This window comes from Eublepharis macularius, chromosome 6 (genome assembly GCF_028583425.1).
Source record: "Eublepharis macularius isolate TG4126 chromosome 6, MPM_Emac_v1.0, whole genome shotgun sequence".
Lineage (NCBI taxonomy): Eukaryota > Metazoa > Chordata > Lepidosauria > Squamata > Eublepharidae > Eublepharis > Eublepharis macularius.
Window position 1 is genome coordinate 64,736,477 of NC_072795.1, and position 27,321 is coordinate 64,763,797.

The window sequence follows — 27,321 nt, forward strand, 5'->3', positions numbered from 1 at the left end:
TCTATGGTGAATGTTTATTGTCTGCATAGTGATTAAATGGGAAGAAGGTGGCTGGGTATTGTCATTCCATCCTCAAATGCCCTTCCCCTTAAATAGTCCCTAGAAAAACAAAATCAAGATAAAAATTGTTTGTGGGTTTTTTGCATTTCATTACAAAACCACGCTGGACATAGCAGCTAGGCTTAAGAGGGCGCTTGCCCCCACAGCCAGTCTGAGGTAAGGCTGGTGTAGGCAGATGCCTACTGGGCAGACTGAGCCCAGGACAGCCAGCGTTACCTCTGCAGACTCCGCTGAGCCTGCTTTAGTAAGGTGTCAAAATCAAGGGAATCAAATTTGTTCTTCATAGGGGCAGGCTCGAAGTCTTCTCTGTTAGAATCTGGAAAAGAAAACAGAAAAAAAGGCATCAACAGTGAGTCAGGTAGGAACAGAGCAGTGGTACTAACTTTGTGGCTTCTGAGAGAGCTACATTTGTAGTTGCCATCAACCCGAAGTACCATATTTACTTCCATTCCTGGCATGAGGCCTGCACCTCAAGGAAGCTAACAGTTTTCCTGTTCCTCCAGCGACAGCTGTCTCAAGATGGGAACCATGTGCCAAACACAAACCCCACTGGGCAGGCAACTAGGCCACTTCCCTGAAACATGGGGCAGGTGCCACATTGGGGAACACTGCTCAGAAGAGCCACATGTAACATTTTAAAAAGCCACACAAGGCTCCTGAGCCACTGAGTATCACTGGACTGAAGTAACCACAAAACCCTGAAATGGAAAGGCTAGCTAGGCTTCACCAAGCACACTATTACCCTCAATGAAAAACATGACATCTACTTGTGCGCACCTCTCTCTCTCTTACTCACACACGCAAACACTGGCATATCGCAGACCAAGACCAAGCGACAGAACGCCAGTTTAGAGCTTCCCTGCTAGAATTACTGAAGCCAAACTTCCCACTGACTGTACTGAAGTCACCACTACATGGGCTGCAGGGCTAGCTAGACTGACACAATTCATGAGGTCAACTGAACTCCTACACCAAAGATACCACAATGACTTGGAAGGTTCTGGCTGTTCAATGCTGCAAAGAATATTCAGGGTAACTATTTACCCATACTCAAAGTCAGTGTTTCCACAGACTCACCCAAATCAGCATAGTTCTTTTTGCAGAATTGCCGACGCCCTCCAAAGCACAAATCAAAGGGTTGTTCATCAGGATGATGCAGTGCATGTCCACCGTCTATGGCAGCAAAGGCCTCCTCAGCATAGCGGTATGTCACAAAACCATAGTTATCCCTGCCATGCAAGAGGCAAACTGTAAAACTATACACTCAGAACTTGCATTTGGGGGGAGGTCTGAGGAAAATGGGTCACACGTTTCACACCTCACTTTCCATTCTCCTATTTCTATTCGATCAATGCAGTAGGGAAGGATGCACTTCCCATAAAGAGAGCTGGGCCCACTTCTCTTACCCCTGTTCTCGGAAGTGCAGTGTGCAGTCCTCAATGTCTCCAAACACAGAGAAACGGTGCCGAAGTTCTGAACGGGTCATCCTGTTAGGGATCTTCCCAATGAAGACAACACGGCGTTCCTCCTGAGGAGGGAAGGGGGAGTTACCAAAGATTTATGATGCAGCCTTCTTCCTCCTGCCCATATCTCCCTACAAAAACATTCAGCACGATTTCCTTTTTTGAGAAGTACATAATGGTGGAAAGTGTCATCAAATTGCAGGTGACTTGTGGCAACCCCGTAGGGTTTTCAAGGCAAGAGATGTTCAGAGGTAGTTTGCCATTGCCTGCCTCTGTGCAATGATCCTAGACTTCCTTGGTGGTCTCCTATCCAAGTACTGACCCTGCTTAGCTTCTGAGATCTGAAGAAATCAAGCTAGCCTGGCCATCCAGGTTAGGGCAAAGATTTACAGAGCCCTCCTGACTGCTGCTGTGACTCAAAATTATCTGTTCTAATGCTTTCAAGGGTGCTTTTGTATACCATAAAGAAGTTCTGCTTCTCAAAAGAACAGAGCACAGGAGAATTCTAGATTAGACTTGCATGACTTTATTGAAGACGATCAGCTACTGAACATACATGAAACAGAAGACAGGCATGCTTGCTGCTATTGGACTACGATTATGTCAGGTGTTCTTTGAGGAAAAGATCAAAATAAATTCAAGCAGGAGATTATTTGCTCTGTAACTTAAATGTGTGTATATGAACAGACAAAGCCAGTTGCAAGTCTACACCTTTTTTAAAAAACACTGCCTTCAAACAAATCGAATTCCGTGCCAAGGAATCTACATTCTGAGATCTATACGCATTTTGAAAATGTACATAATTTCTTATTAGCATGATTTTTCTTCTTTTTTGTTAAATGTAATTCAGCCGTTTTTCTGGATTCTGAGATTTCAATCAGATAGCATCCACACACAGATACTGTTATTGTTGCAGCCATAACAGTGAGAAATGTGCTGGGGTGGGGGGGACAAATCTGACATGGCTAAGACATTTAATTCCATGTTCTGCACTCTCACAGCAATATATATATATATATGGCCCTAAAGAAAGCTTTACCTTCACCTAAACAAGCTGATTTCTCCCTTTTGAGAAAGGATTCTGGAAAAGCAGCCTAAGAGAATTCAGGTCCAGAGAGAGGTCACATAAATTCAACCTGAAGTAGTGAAGACAAAGGCCGTTTCCACATGCTGTTAAAGAGACGGTCTACTTACTGAAGGCTAGCGTTTTTTCCCACAGATTCCAGATGCCTCCGATTTCAAAGCAGAAGCAGGGCATTTGTCTTGCGTCTAATCAGCGTCCTTGACCTGGTACAGGAAAGAGCGGGAAATCCCGGTCTCAGAAAAGACGCTGATTAGACGCAAGACAAACTGCCTGCTTCCGCTTTGAAATCGGAGGCATCTGGAATCTGTGGAAAAAAACGCCAGCCTTCAGTAAGTAGACCGTCTCTTTAACAGCATGTGGAAACGGCCAAAGGCAAATCGAGTAGACTTGCGGTGTCTCTCATCATTCTACTTTGCTCAGCAATACTCACTATTGCACGTTCTTTGTATTGGATTTTCTGCCTTTGATAACGATCCCGGGAACTGCTGGAGTCATATCTAGTAGTTTTTAAAGGCACCAGAACACAGGAAAATAGCATTAGCCTTCTTTTTTAACAAGCATATTATTATCTTGACTGCCTTGTGAAAAAAAATGAAATGGTAGCAGAAGGAGAGGAAACAGGAGCCCATCTAGCCCTCTGATGGGAATGAGGTTCTACAGACTACAAGCAGCTTCCAAAACCCACACACTTCTGAGAAGTGGGCTGGTAGAACAAAGAAGAGAGGTATCACAGAGAACAGAAAGCACAGGTACAGTTGGAGTGAAATCACAGCCTTGGATTGGCAGCATAAACGTAAACAGCTGCTTAATACTTATTTTGTCTTCACAAAAATGTGTTCACTAAGCAGCAGCCAAGGTGTTTTGGTAAGGTCATTTAGCCTGGAACAGGAAACCAGGATTCAAACTCTACTATGAAACTCAGCAAGTGATATGGGAAAACTATTGCTTCCCAACCCCCTCCTACATCACGCACAGTTGTTGTGAGACTGAATGCACCATTCCAGCTCCTCAGAGGAAGGGTAGGATGCAAATACAGCATGTAATATTTTTTTAAGTGATAAAGCCTCTGTGGGGACAGGTTGTTGGTTAGAGTAAGAATGGAGAAGGCCAAACTGGTGGATGAGAGCATTGTTATGGTAACAACAGGGACATCACACTGCGCTGAACACTGGAGTGGCTTACTCTTAAACTCACAAACTATTGCAAACAAACAACAAAGCAAGAGGATCTAAACTATACATGCAGTTAACTTGACCTCCTTAATAGAGAACCATTGGAGCCAGTTTCCAAACAACTGCTTTGTGGGGATCTAAAAAGAAATGTTGGGTGATCACTAGCATAACACCAAACATATTGCTTCCCCTTGATTGTTCTTCCAGAATACTGGAAGGAGAGTTGCTCTACTATATAAAAGGCGAAGCATGTTCCAGACAACTCACTTCCTACTCTGGAGCATCACCAGAGGTGCTGCTGTGGAGAGAAGCCCTGGCTGGGATCAAGCGTGGAGTAGGTGGCAATGCCTGCCCCCCGCCTTCATGCAGCTGGCATCAGGAGCAGAGCAGGTGACAAGACCAGCCCCCCCTTCACCCACATGGGATCAGGAGCGGAGGAGGTGGCATGCCCACTCCCAACTTCACCCAGCTGGGATCAGGAGCGGAGCAGGTGGCAATGCCTGCCCCCCCTTACCCAACTGGGATCAGGAGTGGAGCAGGTGGCATTGCCCGCTTCCCCCTCCCTCACCCAGCTGGGATCAGGCACGGAGCAGGTGGCAATGCCCCCCCCACCTTGACTTAGCCGGGATCACGTGCGAAGCAGGAGGAGATGCCCCACTTGACCCAGCCTGGATCAGGAGCAGAGCAGGTAGCAATTTCCCTCTCCCCCTTCAACCCACCAGAATCAGGCACAGAGCAGGCAGCAATGCCTGTCCCGTCCCTTGACCCAGCTGGGATCAGATGCAGATGTGGCAATGCCCGCCCCTTTCACCCAGCCAGGTTCAGGCACGGAGGAGGTGGCAATGCCCCCCTTCACCTGGCCATGATGAGGCACGGGACAGGATGCAATTGTCCAACCCCTCTTCACCCAGCCGGGATCAGGAGTGGAACAGGTGGAAGTGCCCATCCCCCACCTTCACCTTGATGGAATCAGTCGCAGAACAGGAGGCAACACCTGTTCCTCCTTCACCAGCTGAGATTACGAGCAGAAGATGAGGTAATGCCCCCCCTTTCACGCGGCCAGGATCAGGCATGGAGCATGAGGCAATGCCTGCCCCCCCATTCCACTTGCCCGCCCTCCCCTTTCTAGAGCCCATTGTATTTTTTCCCACAACGGGCTTTGTTACTAGTTTACAATAGTTAAACACATTTCCAGGCATCCATTACTGCAGTGGCATGAACATTCCACCAGGATTTTGAAAGTGATCTTAGGTATGGGCAATAGGTAGGGACAGAACATGCAAGATTGCCTCACCTTTTCCTACAGGAGCTCCTCCTGTGCTGAGATCGGGACCGTGAAGATGACTTTGATAAATAGGAGGAACCTGAAGATGACTGAGATCTGCTCCTTGACCGGCTCCATGCACTTGAAGAGGAAGAGGAGCGGGAGCTTCTTGAGCGGTATCTAGAGTGAAGGCAAAAGCTGATTTGTCTAAGAAGATGGGCATCTGTGTGGGAATATATATATCCATAGGTGTGCATGCAAATACGCACAGAGCTAATTTCCAAGTAGCCTCCAACTTGTGCAACAACTGTGCCTGATAGGACCCAGGTGCCACCGTTACTTTTGAAGAACAAGGAAGGCCCCAAGCCTGGCAGGGAGCCAAAATCTTTTGGGCACCTTCCTGCAGTGACCAGAGGTTAAGATCTATCCAAAAACTTCTTAGTTAAACATTCACCATGACAAGTACTGAAGAGGACTGCAGACATACTCCCCACAAGGAACAACTTGTAGCTTCCACCAGGGGTGAAGAAGGACCATCAGTCAACATATTACAGCTTTTGCACAGCTGTACTTAACCCCACTCCCGAAGGCATTCAGAAGGACTGTGTTTGGTGCAGACTATCATATGCTGCCATTGACATGCTATCTAATTCTGAAAAATGTTCATTTTTAAATATTCATATCTGACCTTTAAAAAATCATCCAGGCAATTAAAACGGTTAAACCAATGTATCTAGCAGCATATATATCATAAAACAGCCAACATTTCAACACAAACAGCAGCAAAAAAAATCTGAATCCGCTCCCTTTACAACACACTAAACGTTTGCCAAATCAAAACTGTTTTACAGACTCTAGGGAAGACAAGCAGGGATGAAGCCCTGCACGCCTCCCCAGCAGTCTGCTCTATAGGGCAAGGGAATATCACAAAGAAAGCTCTGGACTGCACCAAGGATGAAAGGACTACCCTGGAGGAGGGCATGGGCAAGAGATGATGCCTGAGAGGACCTCCGCTTCTGGGTTTGGGTGTCCACTGCACTAGCCAAGACTTCTATTCCACTAACAGACCAACTGGCATACAATGCAGAATACAGCACCATTCAGCTACTAACTGCAGCCGGATTTATGTATTAGAACTGCAGGTGCTCAGCCAGTCCACTCTGAGCTGCTACTCAAGGCCAACATCAGCACTGACCATCTGCTTCTCACATTATTGGAATCTTAGGCCCAGCCAGTTTTTCCTTTGTAATGCACTTAGGCACATGCCCAACACCATTAGGGAACGAGGCAGTGGCAGCTGCCGCAAGCGGCACAGGATGGCATTAGAAACAAAAGCAAAGGACTAACGGTACAAGCTGAAGAAGCCTGTCAAACCTGATAGTGAAAACCTGGGCCTACCTGTAACCCAAGTGTATGGAGCAGGAACAACCCCATGGTAACATTCAGAAACACATCAAGGGACATACACCCAACGGAATAGTTATCAACTACCCCTGAAGACACAAGAGGCATCTCGAAAAAAATTCAGTCCAGTGGCTACTCTAGAAGGGTGCAGACCAGCACAACCAGGTTTACTTGGTGGGAAATCCCAGAATTTGCTAGCTTTGGCAAAGGGGAACAGTCTGGTTGCCAAGGGTGCAGAGGGCTTGTTTTATGGAGAACTGAGAACAGAGATTCCCAACACAGGGCAACACAATGTAGAGTGCACCAGCCACCTCACTCCCACCCACCAACTTCCACCCATGAGAGGACAGCTGAACCTCAACCCAAAGCCCACCCTAACCTGTTAGCCACACATTTTATCTGTGGAAAAAGTCTCTCTAGTCACTTACCTTCGCCAGCGTTTTGATGGGGGAGACAGAGACCGGGAGTATGACCTTGAGGAGGAGGAGGTGGAGGAGGAGGAGGAGGAGGAAGAGGAAGAAGAGTCACTATCACCATCAGAGCTGGAGCTGAAGGATCGGCTGGCACGATTTCGGCGGCCTTTCCAGCTCCCTTTTGGGGGACTGGTTGACTTCTGCCTGCTCCGGTAGCATCTCAAGTTGCGTTTGGAAGCCAGGCGCTTCTGCTGAACTTCCTGAGGTTGTTGCAACATTGGTTCTTCTGCATCTCGGCATGGGGATGCAGCTGGGGACAGCAGCACAGAACTGGAACCTTCACTGCCCCTAGTCACGGACCTTGATACACTAGTCCGGTGGTCCAATGGCTCTGTATGCAGCCTTGTAAGTGTGCTCCCTAACAGTGGAGGCTCTGATCTGGCAGGGCTTGAGCTCGCCGCAGCAGGGCTCAAGATTTGGGTCTTGTCCTGACAAGCATCAATAGGGCTGGGGGCCTCTTTGGGACTCTGGCAGGCAGCAGCCATGCTGAGAGTGCCTACAGGGTTCATTTGGGCAGCAGCCAAGGGCTGGTTTGTGGCAGGCTGATCTTGCTCTGGCTTCGTCAAGGTCTTGATAGGCTTTATAGTGATCTCTGTGCTGTGCTTGACATTCCATCGGGAGCCCTCCTTTGGAGGAACAGCACTGAGCTGACAGTAGTCATGTTCACCAGAGCCCACATGAAGAGGGGCTGGCACTCTTCTGTGAGGTTTGCCTAGGGATTTTGCAAGCCTGGAACCTTTGGGGGACCCCGCTTTGCCCAAAAGCGAGACAGCTGCTAGAGGCTTCCACAGTTGGTGGGGTGGAGTGGCTGGAGGGGTCAGGCCTGTAAAGAGACAGAGAGAGCCATTAGGATATGGAGCACAACTCCTGTGCTGAAGAGCATAGGTGCAGCCTCTTTTCTAGGGTAGGCTGGTAAACACCCTCCCAAATCCCCAAAGAATGTTTTCCTTTCCTAAAGAAGGAGGCTGCATGAGTCCAGAGGCCTTATACCAAACTGACAGTCAAGCACTACCTCCCCCAGCCCTCTCCATGCCCATTAACTACAGCAAGACCATTTCATATCACCAGTGTAGGGGGATCTCCCAACAACACTGGGTAACTTAATTCTAGAGCTTCCACCTGCAACATTGGTGAGCTCTGGAGCCTGAAGCCGATCCACCATCTTCTTTTCCTGCTGTGCCTCAGAACTGAAAAAGAGCAGAACAGTTACAAATTACTCATAAGCAGTGAGGGCCTGGGGCACCACAGCATCTTTGAAGAGGCAACAAAGGCCAGGATAAGCTTGCTCTGGCTAGTAAGGCTCCTGTGTTCAATGTGCTGCGTATCTCTAAAAAATATAGTGCTACCCATGAACAAAATTAAGCACAGAAGGCAAATCTGGCCATGGCTGAGGCCTCTATACTCACCTACTGTTCTCAGCAGCAATGCTTCCCTTGGATTTTGCCACATTACAAGTTCCCTCTTTGGCTGAAATATAAAACCCAGATCCATTAATAGACACAAGCTGAATAGACACAGAAGGGCCTGAAGCACTTCCAAAAGCATGACGCAAGGACAATGTTTGCTTATCTCATGGACTTTTGCATGCAATTATGGCATTTTGGGAAAAGAAAGCTGCATGGAACGTGACAGTAAGACTGCTGGCTTTTCTGCACTAGACAAAGCATCCAAAAGTGTTCAGGGTGGAGAGTTACTCTACTGCCCCCCTGGGAACTCCAGGCAAGGCGACTGGAGGAAGTATCAAGACAGTGCAGAGGTCAGGGTACTCCACCGCTTTTCTCTATTTAGCGCCTCACCTTCTGTCTTTTCAAATTGCTCTAGTAGGCTGGACAGGTCAGAGGCCTCAATTCCTGGGGGAGAAAAAAAAACAGCTCAATTTTGCACAACCTGTAACAGCCTTTGGCCATTTGCAAGACTACTAATTATGCACAATCATTGGAACTGAAGAGAGGAAGTTCTCTCCTAAACAACACTGAGCCAAGGTATGGTCACAAAGGCCAGGGCCTACAATTAATTACCCTCTGCCCCTTTTTCCCGCCTAATCCTGCTGGCATCTGGGCTAGGACTGAAGAAGAGCTAACTAAGGCTGTCTTCAATGCATGTGCAGTTTGAAGAAAACACTTTTATGGTTAAACAAGCAGCTGCTTGACAAGAACATAAGCACAAACAGATGGAAAAAATTATTCTTGTGTTTCAGAGGAAATGCACCCCATCTAGGCAGAGCACTGCACCAGCACAGGCTGTTTGCCAAACTCCCCAGTGAAAAGGTGCTGGCAGAGCTATGTTCAACACAGAATGTGAATATGGGGATGAAATAAAGGAAAGCAGTAACCCGGCAAGGTTAATTCCCACTTCTCTGTGTCAGCCCTCCTTGGATCATGGGTGCCAGACATGCCAGACTAGCAGCATAACCACTCACCAATCTCAGTGATAAATGCTCGAACAACATCCTTATTGCGGCTGCACTGTGCCATGCCGATGATAGGCTGTAGCTTCTGTGCAGAGGTGGGTGCCTTGGAAAGCATGCCAACTTCCTGAACTTTCTTGGGCACTGCTGTGGCTGGGAAGCTGGGAACTACTGGGGCAGCTTCCTGAGTCTCTGTGTCCACATCAGCTAGCATTGTTAACTTTGCAGGCAGCAAAGTAGCAGGAAGGGGAGAAGGTTCCTCTTGAGACTGGGCAGGAGGAGGGGTCTCTTTGGCGCCTTGAGCTGTGGCAGGTAGAGTAATGGCCTTCTCTACAGGCTCAAAGCAGGGCTCTTCTAGGGATTTCAGTGTGCCAGTGGAATCCTTGACTTCCTGGGAAGGCAGCACAGAATGGGACTCCTCTGAGGACGACAGAATGGAGCTCTCCCTAACAAGCTGAGGCAGCACGGGTTTTTCCAAAGGCTCAACCACTGGTGGAGGGAAAAGCAGTTTCTCCAAAGGCTGAGATTTGTTGGAAGTCACCTGTGCTTTAGACTCAACAGCACAAGGCTGTGCTTGCCGCCTTGGATCAGATAGCCTTCTGGGGGCTACTTCAGCTGTCGAAGGGGGCTCCAACCAGGGTAGGTGGGCAGGTAGGCCTTCCTTTTCAGCGGCTGTCAAATTTTGCATTCTGAAGTGAGGGGACTTCAGTGTTGGAGCGATAGTCTGCTGGCCAAGGGTCTCTTCAGAGAAGGATGGTGTCAGGAAGGCACCAACTGGGGGACTCTGCAGGAGGACTCTTTGATCCCCATAAGGGATGGGCAACATTGGAGGTGGTACTGGGATACCAGGCCAGTAAGGCGGCTGTGGACCTGCAGCCCACTCAATGGAGTTGTAAGGAAGCCCAGAGCCAATGGCGGGCAAAGGGACAGGAGGAGGAGGCCATGTTGGAGGGGGCACTGGAGGAACTGTATGGAAGGCAGCAGAACAAGCTTTGGTGGCTGGAGGTGGAGGTGGCATGCTTTTGTAGCCAGCTGGCAGAGGGGCAAAGTGAGCCCAGGGACTCGCTGGGGGCAGTGAGCCCAAGATGTAGGAGCTGGGAGGGGCTGGGAGGAAAGCCCCAGGAGCTGACGGGAGATACGTCGGAGGCAGCATCGATGGCACCTGAGCCCCAACAGGGGGAAAGGCACCTGCTTTACTAGGCTGTGCAGGGACAACAGGGGCAGCTACCGTAAGAGGAGAAGTGCCCACGGTGCCATTCTGGAAACAAGGAGCCAGGACTGGTGCAGCTGTGGTTTGCAAGGAAGGGGGACTGGCAGTTGCCGTGGCAGCTGGAGTAGGGGTAGAGGAGGTGTCAGCAGGCTTTTCGTGCATGGGGGGTCTGGGGGGTGGTGGAGGCACCACCAGGCAAGGCAGTTCGGCCAGTTCTGTGGGGAGTTCTGGGAGACTGGGCCACTTGCTGGCACTCTGCTTCTCTGTGGTTCCACTTGTGCTCACATCCCTTAACTGACGCTGCAGTCGGCGCTGCCGGTATTCACTCAGGCTGAGAGGTCTGGGCTTCACCTCCTTGGGAGGACAGCTGGATTCCTTGCTGGTGAGAAGACTCACAGGAGGCTCCCTTCCAATGTCTGCCATACTGCTGGGGAGCAAAAGGGAGGGGCCTGGTCCCACCACCTCATGAGTAGGTGAAACAGGCTTACTCCCTTGGTTGGATTCCTGGGCTGCAGGAAACATGTCTGCGTCCCCCTGGTGCTGAGTGGACAGACGTTCCTCTATACCTGGCAAGGCCTCTGCACCCTCCAAGCTTGGCATCTGTGGGCTTTGGGGCTCCAGCTCTGCCTCAGGCTTGGATAATTCCTCCTTTACAGTTCCCAGCTTCTCTTTTGCATGGAATGCTTGATCTGGGGAAGGCTTGGCCTGACCACTTCCCTTAGCTTTCTCCACCTGCTTCTCATCATTGCTTGGGTTAGAAACAGTCTGCTTTTGAGGCCTGCCATTCTTGGCCTCCTTGTGTCTCCTTTTCTTTTTGCTGCATTTCTTCTCGTTCTTTGTGGTATTGCTGTTTCTCTTGTCTGTCTCCGAGGCACTGTGCTTTCTGTTTATTGGTGCTCCTGAGCCAAGCTGAGATGTGCTCTCTTCAGCCTCAGCTGACCCCCGAGCTTCTTCCTCTGCTTCCAGATGAGCATGTTCCCTACTCTGGAGGACAGCCGCATCCGCCCCCTCGGCCTGGCTGCCCAAGGCAAAATCTCTTTCCAGCCCTGCAGTCTTGGAGTTGTCTGTAGAGGATACTTTGTCCAAGGAAGGGACCAAGAGATGTGTCTCTTTGTTTGTCTGGCCAGATATGCTGCTGCTGTCAGTTCTGCAGGAGACCTCTGTCTCCACATTCCGAGGGACCACTGGGACCTCCATGCTCTCCCTGCCATCAGGCGCTATTTCTACAAGAACCGGACAAGCAACCAGCTTCTCAGCTAGGGGCTGGCTCTTAGGACTCAGGCACATAGTGACGGCAGGCTGGCAATAAGGATGCATGGACCTCACTAGCTCACTGAGGGAGATGCTCTCTGGGGAAATTACATAGAGACCATCACTTGAGGGGAGGTCTGACTCCACCTCCTTTGTTGCCAATGCTGCAGGGATCTCTTTTACACCTGCCACAAAACCCTGCCCACAATCTGTTGTCTCCTCTTCCTCCTCCTCTTCTCCATCACTTCGTTGCCGTGTAGGAGGCTCTCGCTCTCTGTGCCGGAACACTCTCCATTCCCCATAGGGCCCTTTGCTGTTAGCTTTCTTGGAAGCAGCTCTGTCTTTAGGAAAATTTGGAGTCAGTGCCAAGGGGAGGCTGGTAGCACAGGCTTCAACCTGGAGGGAGGAGGAGGAGAGAGAGAGAGTATGTTACGCAATAAACTCTACTGCTGTTGAGGCAACCAAGATATTTGGAAGGAGGGCACAGCTGGGGCGTGGCTGCAGTTAGGTCACACTGCGCCAAACACAGTGTTGTAAAAGGTAACCTCCACAAAGATGACATGGAAACAACATATGGCATAAGGAAGGCAACAGTCTAAACAAGAGAAGGAACTGTCAGTCTTTAGCAAAGGGGATGACAATCCAATCAGGCCATTCTGTAGCTTAGAACCTCTCCTGGCAAGTCTTTGTTAATGGGCAGAGCAAAATCTTTGCTATGGGTCTGCAGAAGTTCCTTTTTATCTATCACCAACTACTGTTTAAAGCAAAGTTTGATGTTTACATAGCAATAATCATCAGGGACAGGTCAAATGGCTATAGGAAGCCACAGACATAGCCTTGTTAAATTTCCTGTAAGCACATCACACCCTTCTCCTCTCCTCCATTTTTTCACACTCAAAAAAAAATCCCTGTGAGGTAGGTTGAGATGAGAAACAGTATGACTAACTTGAAGGTCACCATGGGAGCTTCTCGACTACGTGAGGACTAGAACCTGGGCCTTTGCAGTCCTAATCACCCTAAATGATATGCTACTGAGTCTAAATACAAAGAGAAAGTCTCACAGGTATAATTCTCTATCTGCACCCACAGCATTCTAAGAGATTAGCCACACTTCCAACTATTCCTGCTATTATCAAGTTGAGAACCCTCATAGGGTCTTTCCCTGCTCAGGTAATAATTCTTTTAAGGACTAGACTGTAACAAAAAACTCCCACACAACAGTAATGCTATGCAACTCACATAGTAGTTAGAATCTTGAGAGCACTGCATTTTTTTTAAGAAGTAGGGAAACAGAGTTCCCACTTTGCACATCATCAAGAAATCTTCAACAATGTTAATTTTAAAGGCCAATTCTAGAATTATTCCTAATCAAGCAGGCGCATTTAAATTTAGGTAGATGTGTGTGGTATTCTTTTCCTCAAAAAAACCTGGCCATTTCTTCCAAAGTTACATTGATGCATACTAACAGAAAACCTTTAAAAAAACATGCCCTGTGAAATTAGCCCTCAAACTAGGAGATTGACAAATAAGCAAGCCACAACATTTCTAGATCAACTAAGTTACATTTTGAGTTCACTGCTTTATTCTGACACTGTGGAATAGCAGTATCAGAGGTCATGTTCTCACATAGCTGGAAGCCAACTATGATATTTAATACTCTCTGAAATAGATTGTTTCAAGAAAATGAAACACTGCAGCAGAAATGAGGCAGAAAGTCCAAAACCCAAGTGAAGAGGGTTGGATGGAGAGAAGATTTTTCACTTTCTGACCTCTTTTGCTGTCTTAGCAAAGGACATTTGAAACCAAGGGACCTACAAACAAAGCATAGAGAATAACCTTTGCTGGAACTCTAGGGGCTTTTTAGCATTACCCCAAGGATGCATCTGTGCTTCTCTATTAACTAAACGGCAGGGAAAAGCATCTCCCGCTTGTGTCATACTACCAGAGAAGAGCCCACATTTAGTGGCCCTTTTCCTGCCATACCACAACCCAGGTCTCCTCTGCAGCCACCAATCCACCAAAACAAGGCTTTGTCCATACATCCTGACATCTGACATGTTGACTGAGGAGCAGGTCAGGATAATTGCAGGGAAACACAAGCAGGAAAGATTAACTTGAGCCACTCCTGGGAATTCTAGTGCTCATTCCACATACAGGACCCCAACAACTCTCACCTTCTCAGTCACAATGGTACAAATTCTAGGCTCTTCAAAATCCTCTATGGAGCAGAAGTCCTGTTTAGGAGGGGTCCTGGACAAGCTGAGAAACCTCTGAAACTGCCAAGAGAAGAGAACAGTTTGTAAACAGGGAGTGAATTCCACTACAATCGCGTCTGAAGATTGCACACAGACTGGGTCACCTACCCCCAAATCTATTCATTTAGAAAATATATATGCTGCCTGTCAGATCCTGGATTACCAGCAGTGACTCAAGGTGCTTCAAGGCATGTCCAATATCTTTGCTAATCCACAGCTAATTGTATAGGAGCCTTTCATGCAACTGCTGATAGGTTCTGAACATATCACCCTGGGATTAAGAGGCTGCATTGGCTCCCTGCATGCTTTCATGGTCAATCCAAAGTGTCAGTGTAAACCTTTACAGCCCTTCATGACCTGGAACCCTTATATCAGCAGGACTATCCCACAAGGAAGTTCTGATAACCAGATCTAGGATTATTGGTAGTTCCTCCAGTCAAGCCTGTGACAACAGTTTCTACTAAAGCTTCCTTAGTGGCTGCACCTGTGCTGTGGAACAGGCTGCCCAAGCATGTGAGGCAGACTCCAACCTTGTGCAGAGGTTCTGTGAATCAAAGCTGTTCTGACATGCTATCGTAGGCTCATGGATGGAGGCTGTCTGCTTCCTTTTTCGTGGATTACTGTGACTTGTGATTGTATTTGTTTTTAATTTGATGTAAGCCATTTCTGAGTTCCACTGTCTGGGAGAAAAGCAGGCTGTAAATATTTTAAAACAAAAATTCTTGGTCAATGGCTGCAGATGTCCACGAGAGGGTGCTGTCACCCTAAACAAATCACACGGCGCTTGTCATATTACGTGTCAATGCCAAATTTAAAATGGACCCTTGCCAGAATTTGGTGAATGCTCACACATCCTTGTTCCCTTCCCCAAAGCAGCAGTTTTGTTCTAGTTAGGAGAAAATGGTGTCGCCTTTATGAAAATGTAACAAAAAATAATACATCCATCAAGAGCCTCTTCATGAAATGCTGATACCATAGGTGGGCAGAAAAGCCTCTGTTATTTCCAGATTGGACGGCAATAATGGTGCTGAGCATTGTCCTGGAACGATCTCACTCATAAAGACTGACAACTACTAGCTCAGAGCAGGATGCTGTTACTCGCTTACTGCTCCCGTGACAATAGCCACGAGATGAATCCAAAAATGCCGAAGTGTATATACAGAGACAAAAGGGAAGACTGCAGCCGGAAGCGGTTATTAGAGGTACCTAAATCTGCACTCCATGGGGAAAAAACATACACACCAATGTACCCAATAATCTAAATGCGGTATAATGAAATCCAGGAATCACAGGCAGCACTGGCTCTTGCCTAGCAATTTTGATTACCTTCATCAGGGGTGGGTGGTGGCTTTTGGGTGAACCAGTATACAACTGCTGCTCTTGAAATGGCAAGGAACGTATTATAAGGTGGCTTATATTTTCGTAAGAAGACTGGGACATCTAAGCCCAGTGCTGTGTACTAGCACACACTCCTCAGGGTCTCAGGGAGAGAAAGGTCCTTCCCACCAACTAAGATCCTTTAACTGGTGACATCGGGAACTAAACTTAGAACTTTCTCCCTGCAATGCATGTGCTCTATCAGGGAAGCTCCCCCAAGATAATCTCCTACTCTGATGTAATGGCAGAAAACACATCATACCGAAGAATTATCATGCTCTTTGGGTGATGTCAGCAATTCAGAATCAGGAATAGTGTCAAAAGGAGACAGAGACTCATCATCTGTGCTGTCCAGAATCTCCGTGATTGCAGTTAACAAGGAAAGCTCATTGTCTGCATCTGTGCGGCCTTTTGTCTGTTTGAGTAAAAGACAAGACAAGCAAACCCGATTTGAAAAAGTCACTCAGTTCAGACACAAAATTCATAGATGCTTAAGATCATTTTAGCATATTCGAAGCATGCCAAGAAACCAAATGCAGCTATGCTGATGGAGCTTATTTCCAATACAGAAATAATTCTCTTAAAATGACATGACAGAGAAACCAAGTAAAAAAGCTTCTGAAATGAAGGTACAAAGTGAGATTTCGGTTACACTGTTAAGAGCAACTAGACCAAGGTGACTGAACAGGTATAAGAACACTCTCACACGCAAGCAGCCCCTGAACAACCAAGGCTTTGGATACAATGTATGAACTAACTAGCCATCTTCTTCAGCACCTACAGCTACGCTACAAGTACAGAAGTTGGAGAAAGATATAAAAACTGGCATCTTGAGCTACTAGTCAGCCTTGCAGCAGTCAGTGCCTAATGGTTTACTAAGAACCCACCTTTAATCAGATGGGCAAATATCAATGCAGATGTCTCGCTCTGACTACTTTATAGTAAAACCATGGTAATTTCACTAGGTAACTACCATTACAATTTGGCTCATATCTACTGTTCTTCGTGCATCAACTAAACTTAATCTCCAGTACAGTTAATATGAGGACTGTTATGTTTTTCCTTTGCTTGCATCTTTAAGGGGTGTGTGTTCTTTTCAGCATCAGAGACACATATGATCAGCCAACTGATTGAAAGCACAACAATCTGAGGCCTTCCATTTTTTGCTTCTTGCTACCAGCATGCTTCCATACCATGTTGTGATACTTTGGCTAGTCTTAATTAAAGGTACTACAAGAAATTTGTTTCCTTTTATTTAAGGAACAGCTGACCTCAAGTTCAAGCTGCAGGAGTAAAAGGCACACCCTACGGGCATCTGCCCTATTTTTATTTTCAATTAAACCATTTATTTATTCTTCTGGCCTTTAAAGTTGCTGAGTTTCTAGAAGAAAAAATAATCTGCAAGTTGACATCATTGGTCTAAGACAAACACCAAAAGGGGAAACTTGAGGATGCCATCTAATGACTAAGGGACCAAACTCCTGCACTCTACCGAGCTCCCAACCAATTAATGCAAGCTCACAAAAACTTATCTGAAGCTGGGTTGCTTAATTCACATTTATGCCAAGAACAGAAACTGTATTTCTCTAGTACAGCTTGGCTTTTCACACAGCCCTTGCCTGCTACAGACAGCCAAGCCATGTTACCCGTAAAGGGATCCAGAAGCCATCCCTCTTTGAGAGCAGAACATTCCATACCTCAGTCAGGCTGCTGAAATCTTCAATGATGGAGATGACAGAAGAATCTAAGTAATCTTGCATTGTTCCCAGGAGCTCCTCTGCTTCAAGGATGGTTTCTGCCTCCAATGACAAGTGTAAATTCTCTGCTAGTAAATACTAGGGATGGAGAGAGAACAACAAAAAGCAACAAATCAGAGGAGCAGATAAAGCTGCTGAAAAGGAAATTAGTAGATTTCTAACACTGCACACAAATCACAAAACCCCTTCTTAAAAAAAGAAAATCACCCAACCCACATAACTGCCCCTTTAATTCCTGACAGTATTCTGTTCTGGGAATCAAAGCACTCCCCCATCATTCTCTTAAACCCCCAGAGTCCATGGGAGTCTCAAAGGAGCTCAGACTGGGCAGCCAACTGTTTGCCGTCAAAGTGTACAACAGAGAGACAAGCCAGTTCTGGAGCCACCCTTTATAAGCACATCTCATTTGCTAGAATATGGAGTTCTTACTGGGCAGTTACATGCCGGAAAACCCTTAATATTAGACAGGATGAAATTTCTGTGTTGACCTTCTTAATGTTGGCTTTTCTGAAAAAACCCACTACCCTAAAGTATTGAAGCACTTGTGAAAAGTGAAGCAAGATACTTTTATTCTAGATCAGGAACCCACATGCCTAGAATCCTAATATTCAGATAATCTAGAGGAAAAGCAATAAATGAAACAGCTAATTTACAAGAAGATGCCCCACAAAGAAATTTTGCAAAACTTCTGGTGCCATCATGTACTAGTTCCTATTCCCAAACTATTTTATTTATTAGCTCACAGCATGGATTTTTTTCACTTTAGATGTTCCTATGAGAAGGTTTTGAACTGGAACATCACTAACAGAAATGTCAAGCCAGGAAACCAAAGCTCAGCTTTCAGCTCTTGGTCCAGGCGATGGTCATACCCCCACTGTACAGAAATACCTGCTTTTGAGGAATTGTCCCTCAAAGATTCCAAGCGGCATGAACTATGAGATTTTCCAATGTGGGATATGAAACCAGAAGCAGGCAGTTAAAAGAATGAAGATGGCATTTATTGTGATAGGGCAGTATTTCCTAAGCAGTGGTAACCAACTCTGAATCAGCAGCAAACAATTGTGTATCATTGCTGGGTGGAGCCACCCGGTCTGTCCCGGCAGATGCTCTTTGGCTGCTGAACCAACACATTTAAACAGGGAACTTGCTGATTAGCAAAAACAGGCCTTCACTCCTCCAACAAAGCCCATTGACTTTCCTGGTTATCCTTGGCCTTTGCCAGGATTGCTAAAAGAGGTATTGGAGGATATATGGATGAGAAATGACAGTTGCCATAGACAGGCTACACACAAATCAGGATGGCCTCTAGCATCTCATGAGCAATAATGACAACAATATTTATGTGTCTGTACATGTTAGTAAGATCCTCACATTGCAATCTAATCCCATCCTAGTCAGAGAGCAATCAAATTCAAACAAGTGTTTTATGGGCAGTGGTGTAAACAAGGCACAATGTACCCACAACTAGTTCTGCTGCATGCTTACATAGGATCTCTGCTGCCCATTTTCTGCAAAAGATGTGCTATAGTGCTCATGGGCATGGCTCTGGCTGCAATGAAAAGCAACAGTTCTGTGAGGAAGCCACTCTAGCCCCTGAGCATCAAACAAAGCAGAATCCCCTATTTTCACACAGAGATTCAGCAAAGACTCTACAGCTATCATATAAATTAATAACCAAGTGGTCCTAATATGAGGATATTTAAATCTGGAGACTGGAGCCATGAAAAAACAAGACAGATCTTCCTAGACACTTGAAAAATGCCCCAAGTTTGCAGCAAAATCTGAAATCTTAAAAAAAAAAATACACAAAGGGGTAAAAAAACCAAAATGGTAAAAAGAGCACTTGTAGCTTTAATCAAACACCCTCAGTGGCTGCTGCAAGGCAACCATAACAGTTTAGCCAATATTCCAAGCTTGGTTGTTGTTAGTAAAAGGCAGAGGGAGGAGGCAGGACCCTCTCCAGGGCTGTTCTGGCCTTTAGGGGAGGACACATTGGGGCAGACCCAGAAACAACCATCGGGCATCTTGATACCACATAATATGCATGACTCATCCAGGCCAGCTAGTGTAGTGTAGGACTTGCTAATGGGGATAGACAAAAGGGAGTCTTGCTATACCAGAGTAGCAATCATTTCAGCGTTAACAGCTTGTGAGACTCACCATTCTGCCATATACAAGTATATACAACTTTACGATGTTAACCAAAATTTTTCAAGATGGTAAATGCTGTAAAGTTATCTGTAACCTTGCTCACTGTGGTAAACTGACATTTTATTAATGTAAAATATCTCTTAAATACTGTGTGTGGACGTCACAGTGCCATAAAAATTACTAAATAGTTTAAGTGTATGTATAGTTGGCAGCTAATATAAACCCACTAGATACCAGGTGACCATGACCAGTTTTTGGTTGATAGGGTTTTTATTTATTTATTTACATTATTTAAAGTCCATCTTTCTCATGGAGACTCAAGGCGGATTACACAGCGTAATTCAATGCAATCAAACATTCAAAACACATTACAATAGGATACAATACTAACTTCCCCCCCTCCAAAAAACCCCACATGCTGGGTAAGAAATACAGGTAGACCAGGCCTCTTCAAGAAGTCCTAAAACAATAAAACAATTTTGATGCAAGATGAACTAAGAAATGTTTTTGATATAATACAGGGAGAATTATCAGTTAACATGACTACAAAGTCTTGTTGCACCTTAAAGACTAATGATTTTATTGTTGCAGATGTGGTGAGTTAAGATTGAGGCCTGGAACAACTCTCCCACAAATATGCACATCTGCTGTGTTACTTTGTTACTTCAACCTGACCAAACTCAGGCAGCTCCCAGTCCTTCGATCTTTATAAAAGCTATAGAACTACAGGTGCCAAGGCAGGAGGAAGAGAATGAAGGTCTACAGAAGAAATGAGTATTGTTATTTCCATTTGTTCATCTACCATCCAAGTTCAATGACCCTTCAAGGGCAAACCCATACCAACTTGGAACTGGTTAACTGCTGTTCTTCCAAGATGACAGAGTTTAAGTATAATCCTTAATCTCTCTGTGCTCTGCAACTGCATCACCACCACAGCACTCTTTTGATGGACAGTTAGCCTTGTGAAGAATTCGTCCTCCAACAAAGCTGCATCATCCCAACAAGGACCTTGCTGCAACCTATGCTTATAGTAACCTGATGCAGCGAACATTTGCCACTTGCAGAAGCAGTGCGAGGAGTCAGGCCACATAGAACACTTGCAGTTTTCAGTACTATAAATCAACCAGGTCAACCTTGCCAAGCATTCAAGCAACTATCAAGGTTCTACATTGCTCAGCTTTGCTCTCAAGCCAGTTATTCACATTTCAAAAATCCTGGATTTCAGCCTGCTGTGTTCCATATGGCTTTTCTGTTTGTGAGAAACTTTTCTCAACTACATCTAGTGTGCACAGACCACCATAAATGGTCTTCTGGCCTATTGCAACACTACTGTTTTTCAGGGACCCTTGTTCCTATCCTTGCCACGTCCCCAACTCCATAAGGCAGAGCACTGACTTCCATCATCCTCTCTTCTACCTGTCAGCAGGGCTGGACTCAGAGACGCATAAACAGTCTGGTTCAGGAAGGGGAAGAATGTGCCAAGCTGGTTAGAAAATAGTCATACAACAAGTTCTAATACAAAGCATGTCTAACAGCTTCCCTACATTGTGCTGAAATTATTGGGCTTTGGGCAGCAAGGCTAGGATTCTAATTACAGGGAGTTGACAGTGAAGACCTGGAAGTCTTCTTTGGTTTTTAGGCTACAGTTACCAAATTTCTCCATCACAGTTTTCCAGCTAGTAAGCCACAAACGTTTTTTCATACTCAGTAGTCAAAGTGGAGATGCAATGCTGCTCCTCCAGGTTTCACATGGAGCAGTTAGCATAGCTGAATATTCAGATGCTGAAGAATTCCCATAGTTTAGTTTGGAAACAATATGGGTGAGCTCAGATTATTTCAGATGTGGTCAAGTAGAGACCAAGTATTGGCCTTGGAAATGGGTTCAGGCTTGGACTCACTGTGTGGTTTTCAGCAAATCTCTCATTCAGCTATGGACAGAATGGGAATTACTGACTTCCCAGACCTGCAGTTATGGAGATAAGAGATCATAATGTACACTTGAGTCCTATAGGAGGCTCTCTCTTTGGGCTACAAAATCTCAGTCAGCTACCAATCAACTTCTCAGCCAACACCAACAAACTGTCAGGCAATTTATTGGTCCCATCAATTATGACTATGCTTTTCATTATGTGCTCTCATTGAAGGGCATCAGCAATATTCATATTATGCTTTGAAAAGTGAAATACAGTGCTAACACCATGGAAGAACAAAAGAGAATTTTAATACAGGATACACAGTTCACCTTCAGAACTGAATGAAACGCGGCTCCCCCTGCCCCAAGTTTTAAAATGTAATGTTCTCTTCCCCTCCATTTTTGTTTGCCACAGCACAACAGTGGCTGATGCAGCTTCCCATCCTGCAAAGAAAAGATCCACCTGAAAAGTGAGATTTGTGTCCAATTATCTTGAAGGCCTGCCCATGCATCATCAACACACACACACACACACACACACACACACACACACACACACACACACAGAGAGAGAGAGAGAGAGAGAGAGAGAGAGAGAGAGAGAGAGAGAGAGAGAGAGAGAGAGAGAGATTAAATGAATCTAGGAGCAAAGTGGCATAGCTTTTAGAAAATAGGAGAATATTTACCAAGCAGAGAAATTTGGCCGTAATATTTCACTTGTGACATTTTGGGGGCATTAGACCCACAATTTGGGCTAACAAGATTGGCAAACAACTCAGTCCTAAACCCCAGATACTGGCATAGCAGATCTGCATCTACGCTATCAGTTAAGAAAAAGAATGGCAAATGACCAACAAACTTCAAGAAGCTCAGAGTACAGTGACTGCAGTAGAGCCCAAAGTGACACTTGCTCATATCCACCAATTACCAAAAGGCATGCCAATGATGTCTCCATACTAACTATTTATGGAAACAATCAACCAAAGCATGTCAATGCTGGCATGCCTCCATAATCCTTTTTGACCCTGCCCAGATGCAGATCACAATAAGGGAAGGAAAAGAGAAAGCACAGCATCCTCTGCTGTAGGGAGGATTGCAGTGGATCCCACAGGAGACCAGTAATTATTACACTCCTGGGAGTTCTACAGATGAAGGAGGTAGACAAGCAAATTCCCTTTTGACAAGAGGGTGCACGGGCAAAGGAAGCAAGGCCCATTACCATCACAGCTCTCTTGGCAGAGAAAACTCCATTTAAAGCCACAACCTCTCCTAAACACGTGTTCAGGTCCGAATGCCCAAGAAGAAACTTTCTGCCAGGCAAGGAGGACACAGATTCTAGTACAGCAACAAGAGCACACACACAACTGCACAGCCATTGAATGCTTTCCTGTCACCCCCCCCCCAATGGTTCACAATTATGTGAGAAACAGAAATATGAACATTTGAAACCACCAAGGGGGAAGGTGGGTGACAGCAAAATGGTCACCTTTTGACCAGCAACAAGCTAATCAGCAAGAAAACAGAAGACAAGATTAGAACCCACAAGTCACAAACCATTCCTCTAAATGCACACACAACTGGGCACATAGGAAAGAGGTATTCAAACTCCTCCACTGGCCTGGTGTCAAAACCAGTCATCTACACAGAAAAAGGAACAGTGCTATGGATTAGCATACGTAAGATCCCTGGCATATGTCCTGCTTGGAGTTGATGGCCAAGAAAGAAGTCTGAGGCATAGCTGACATTATGCATCAGCAGAGAAATCACTTGGGATGGCTTGTTCATGCAAACTGCTGAAGGTCCAGTTTTCCAGAATATGGATCACCTGTTCGTGCACAGACTGTACAATAAAGGTTTGACAATACCTCTAGCCCTCCCCACTCCAGTTGTAAAAATATAAATCCCACTTCCAGAGATGGCAAAGGCTTATGTATGGTTAGCCCACAAGCCCTGAACCCAAGAACTACTATACACATACGCTGGATTGTCCATATCACCAAACGGCCAAATTGAAGAAGCAGTGGCTTCAAGTGGCCCACAAGCTCTTAGTCGCTTCTTTATGTTCCTTAGTCCATGACTGTGAATAATCATAGAAAATCCCAGATTTGTTTTGTTCCAAGGTCAAGTCCACAAGTTGTACATCAATGTAGGTAACATCCCTGAAACATACAATACTTCATTTAAATTGGGATCAACCAGAGCCAGGGCTTTCTCGGCCCTTGGAGCCATCCTGGTGGAACTCTCTGCGGAGACCAGGGCCCAGTGGGATTTGTTATCTTTCTGCTGGGCCTACAAGACAGAGATGTTCTGCCAGGCCTATGGCGGACAAAAATCCCTGCTGGCCTCCTGTTGAGAGGGTGTGTGTTCCCTCTCCTTTGATTTCTGCAGTCATCCTCCGTCTCACTGATTCTGAAGCTGGGTTGTGCAATGTTGAGTGATGCATCAAGAGCCTGTTTTTACTGAAACTGAAGTGTTCATGTTTTTATCTTATATTGTATTATTATTGTCTGCTTGCAGGAAGAGCAGACTATAATAATAAATAAAACAAGTTAACATTCAGCATTAAGAAAATAGTACAGTTTTTAAGTTTTAAATAAGGCAGGTGCCACTGGACTCCTGCTGTACCTAAAATTGAAATGGCTGTTCCTTAAAAGTCCTTAACAGCATCCCAATGTATCACTTAGGGTCAAGCAGTCCACAGATCACCCGTCCACTGTAATGATGCCCACTTCTATTCTAAAGCTGAAACTCTGAGACTGCAATTCATTTTGCTTCCTCTAGTAGGTTGCTCTCCCTCCCTTCGCTATATCCAGTTCGGCAGGGCGACTTCCACTCCCTTCTGCACCATCGCTTCTCTTTCCTTTCCGCAGCACCTAACAGAAGTGGGAGTGTATGGAGGAGAAGAAATTTGTGCCTAGGAAGAATCTATAGACTTCTTTCATTCCACACTGCATTAAGACCATAGACAAACTGAAACAAGTACAAACGCTTTGGCCAGAAATACGTTCCATACTACTTCTAACAAACCAGCTTCACCCACTAATTATTATGGTAAAGAAATGAACAGGCTTCTCCACCCCTCCCCACCCAAAATTAATCAAGACTTCAGCACAGTAATAATTTAGCAATGCAAATTTTGTTAGCTGCCTTGCCTTCACCCCCCCTTGCACAAAGAGACCAAACAAGTTATTTCTTTTTGCAGGGCTGGTGCAGTTTGAAACAGCTGCACACTCGGTGCATTTATCTCATGGCTTGATAGGACAAGCCTAAACGGAGAATTCCAGCTAGAGTCCCACCAGACTCTTCTAGGGAACAGACTACAGAGCGGCCAGAATGCACATTACTGTTATTTATCATTCGCAACACGAGCGTGCACTCTGGGCTCCCATAAATGGCTTTTCTTTTCAACTGCTCGCTGGAAGGGAAAGACTTGCCGCAAGTTGTCATAAATCAAGGGGGGCGGTAGTCAGGGGTACTGGCAGAAGCAGATCCAGAGCACAGGGGGAACAAATGCGTTTGACTCATACGGAGGCAGCACAGAAAGCGCCTTCTCCCCAAAACACAGAAACTGCAGAGACTTAACACCTTCAGGCGGGACTGAAGAGGACCCGCGAGTGGGAGGGCACAAACACACCCAGAAACAGGAGCGGGGAGGAGAAAAGGAGGAGCTGAGGCAGGCAAATGCAGCTGGGCCCACTTTTCGATTGGAGTCTGTTCCCAGAATCAAGCCTCTCTGCCGCGGCTGGAACAGGTCAACCCACATACGTGACCATCCGGTCAGGGGGAAAGCTACAATACACACGTTCTCCCACAAAACAAAAATGTAGGCGGTCTCATACGCCCCTCGAAGAGCAGCCCAGAACAGTTCCGAGAGACGGTGCAAGTAGCCCCCACTCCAAGGAAAGCGATATGGATTAAGGATAGGAGGGGGGCAGCAGGCGGCAGCTCCCTCCCTCCTTCCCTAGTTCCAGTGGTCCCGGCGAAGGAACACGCGCTCTTATTTGCAGCCTAAATGAGCTCGGAGTCCGGCAATTTGCTTAAATCCGAGAAGCTTGGTCGAACCCATTGCCTCAGTAAACGCCCCAGCCTGGAAACCGCCGCTTCAGCGCCCCCACCCTTCGAGACCTTGAACACGCCAACAGCAAAAACTTCGGGACTCCACCCCCCCCTCCCCAATTCCTCAACGGTAGCCTCCAGTCCCCACATCTCTACACCTCAAGCGCTGCTCTGTATCTTTAGTTCTAATCCTCCATCCACTCACTGCCCACCTACTGCGTTCCATCTGCCATTACGCACTACCCCTCCCCAAGCCCAGAGCCCCACAGCTCAGCTTACACCACGGAGATGCCCTCCTCCATTCATGCCCTCAGTCCTCCGAACTACCATCGTGCAGGCCGAGCTCTGATGCCACCTACTCTTCCTTATTGGCCAGGTCCCAGGGCAGCCACGAGCCTGCTTTCCCGGTCGCGCTGGCCACTGCCACCTCCCGGCCCCGGCCACGCCGCCTCCACGTGTCCACCCAGGGCCAGCCGGCCAGGCAGCTGGAATCGCTCTGCCTCGTTTCCCAGGACCCAACCTGACCGGTACCTGCGCGGAGGGGAGACCGCTTCCCATCGTCGGCTCCGCGTCCCCCCGCAGCGGAAGAGTTCCTCCAGCCCCGGCATGTCCCGCGCCGCCGCCCCAGAGCGCCGCCATTTTGGCACCACCTAGCAAATCGCGTCAGAATCCCGGCCGGCACCGTGGAACTACATCTCCCAAGAAGCAACGCGCTAAGTGCCGGAAGAAATGAGGTTTTCCCAGCGCGAAGTGTGCTGGGAGTTGTATTCATATGATGTATGCCGTAGAACGATACGCAGGAGTAATAAATCATTTGGCCTTAGAGAAGCGCGGGTGGAGTGGTGGTAGAATGGTCTCTGGCGCGCGCGCGCGCGCACTCATTCATATACTGCTGCAGGGTTACTTACTTGAGTAATTGGCGCACTAAAAAGAAAAATCATTTTGGTGCTTAAACTATAACGGACAGTGAGGTACAGCAGAATTGACTTGTCCAAAATCTGGTCGTGAAAACGAGCGACGCTTGCAAAAGCTATTCGGGCTGCGGCTGCGGACTAATTGGAGGTTTTGTACTTTTGCCGAGACCAAACTAGATATTCTTAGGCCACTCACACCGTTTATTAGGCGAGGACAGATGGGTATTTCTGAACGTGATACTAGAAAATAGTGAGCCAAACAGCGTGCAAAATCCTTACAATAACTCTTCCTTTTTTCCGTGGTGCTGCTAACTCTCGAAAACAAGCCCAAACGGTTATCTGATAGTTCGTTTACAGGCTCTGAGGGGCACAAACGGGACTTCCAGTTATAGTCCTACCGTCCAATGCAGGTTTGCTCAGAAATAAGTTTCACGGCATTCAATGGGGCTTACACCTAATACTGTGCAGAGGGCTGCACTGTTGGTCTATGAAAAATGGCTTGCTGAAGCAGAGCATTGAGTCATTTTTTACCAACATTTAATTAACATTGCTCATTTTCACTTACAACTGTATATTCGTGTATGCTTTCACGTACATGCGAAAGCAAATCCTTAACAGCAAAACTCAGAATTCCGACTCAGGCAATCTTATGATTACAGTGCAATAATCAATCCGTTTCACTTCTGCATTGGCATGCCAGATGTCCCTATGCATGCAATTATGTAAAAAGGGAAGGCATTTTGCAGTCGGGCAACAGCGACCGCTTCAGGTCCATCTTAATCCCGGGCAACCCTCTCTAGTTCCGGGAGGAGTGATGTCATCCAGCCCCACCTCTTTGTGGCCTCATTTTCCCGCGGTTAGAGGACGGAAGTTTCCGCCCACATGATCTGCTTCGTGTCTGCTTGGCGGCTATGTGGAGTGCTGCGTGGTGACTCAAGCTTGGCTGTCGCGCTGCCAAGAAGGGAAGTCGGAGGCGTCTGGTATAGTCAAGCTGCAAGGGAACGCGGTTTACTAAGAGGCTACAGCCTCTTAGCATGTGATGTCCCAGTTCTAGTCTGAAGATGCCTCATCTAATCCTATGCATGCTATAACTTGCTTACTCCAAATAAGC

At 46.6% G+C, this 27,321-nt stretch overlaps 1 protein-coding gene across 1 annotated transcript; it reads right to left on the bottom strand.

Annotated features, from left to right (window-relative positions):
- On the bottom strand, nt 1–25,935 carry PPRC1 (PPARG related coactivator 1). Its single transcript, XM_054984185.1, has 14 exons — nt 25,828–25,935; nt 17,118–17,255; nt 15,683–15,835; nt 13,963–14,064; nt 9,340–12,184; nt 8,717–8,770; nt 8,327–8,387; nt 8,040–8,107; nt 6,876–7,743; nt 5,074–5,223; nt 3,038–3,104; nt 1,467–1,588; nt 1,138–1,289; nt 1–376 (listed from the first exon to the last, which is right to left on the bottom strand). Exons 1-14 carry the CDS (start codon nt 25,933–25,935, stop codon nt 273–275), a joined length of 4,992 nt encoding a protein of 1,663 aa, XP_054840160.1. The 3' UTR covers nt 1–272.
- Nucleotides 25,936–27,321: the final 1,386 nt, after the last annotated feature.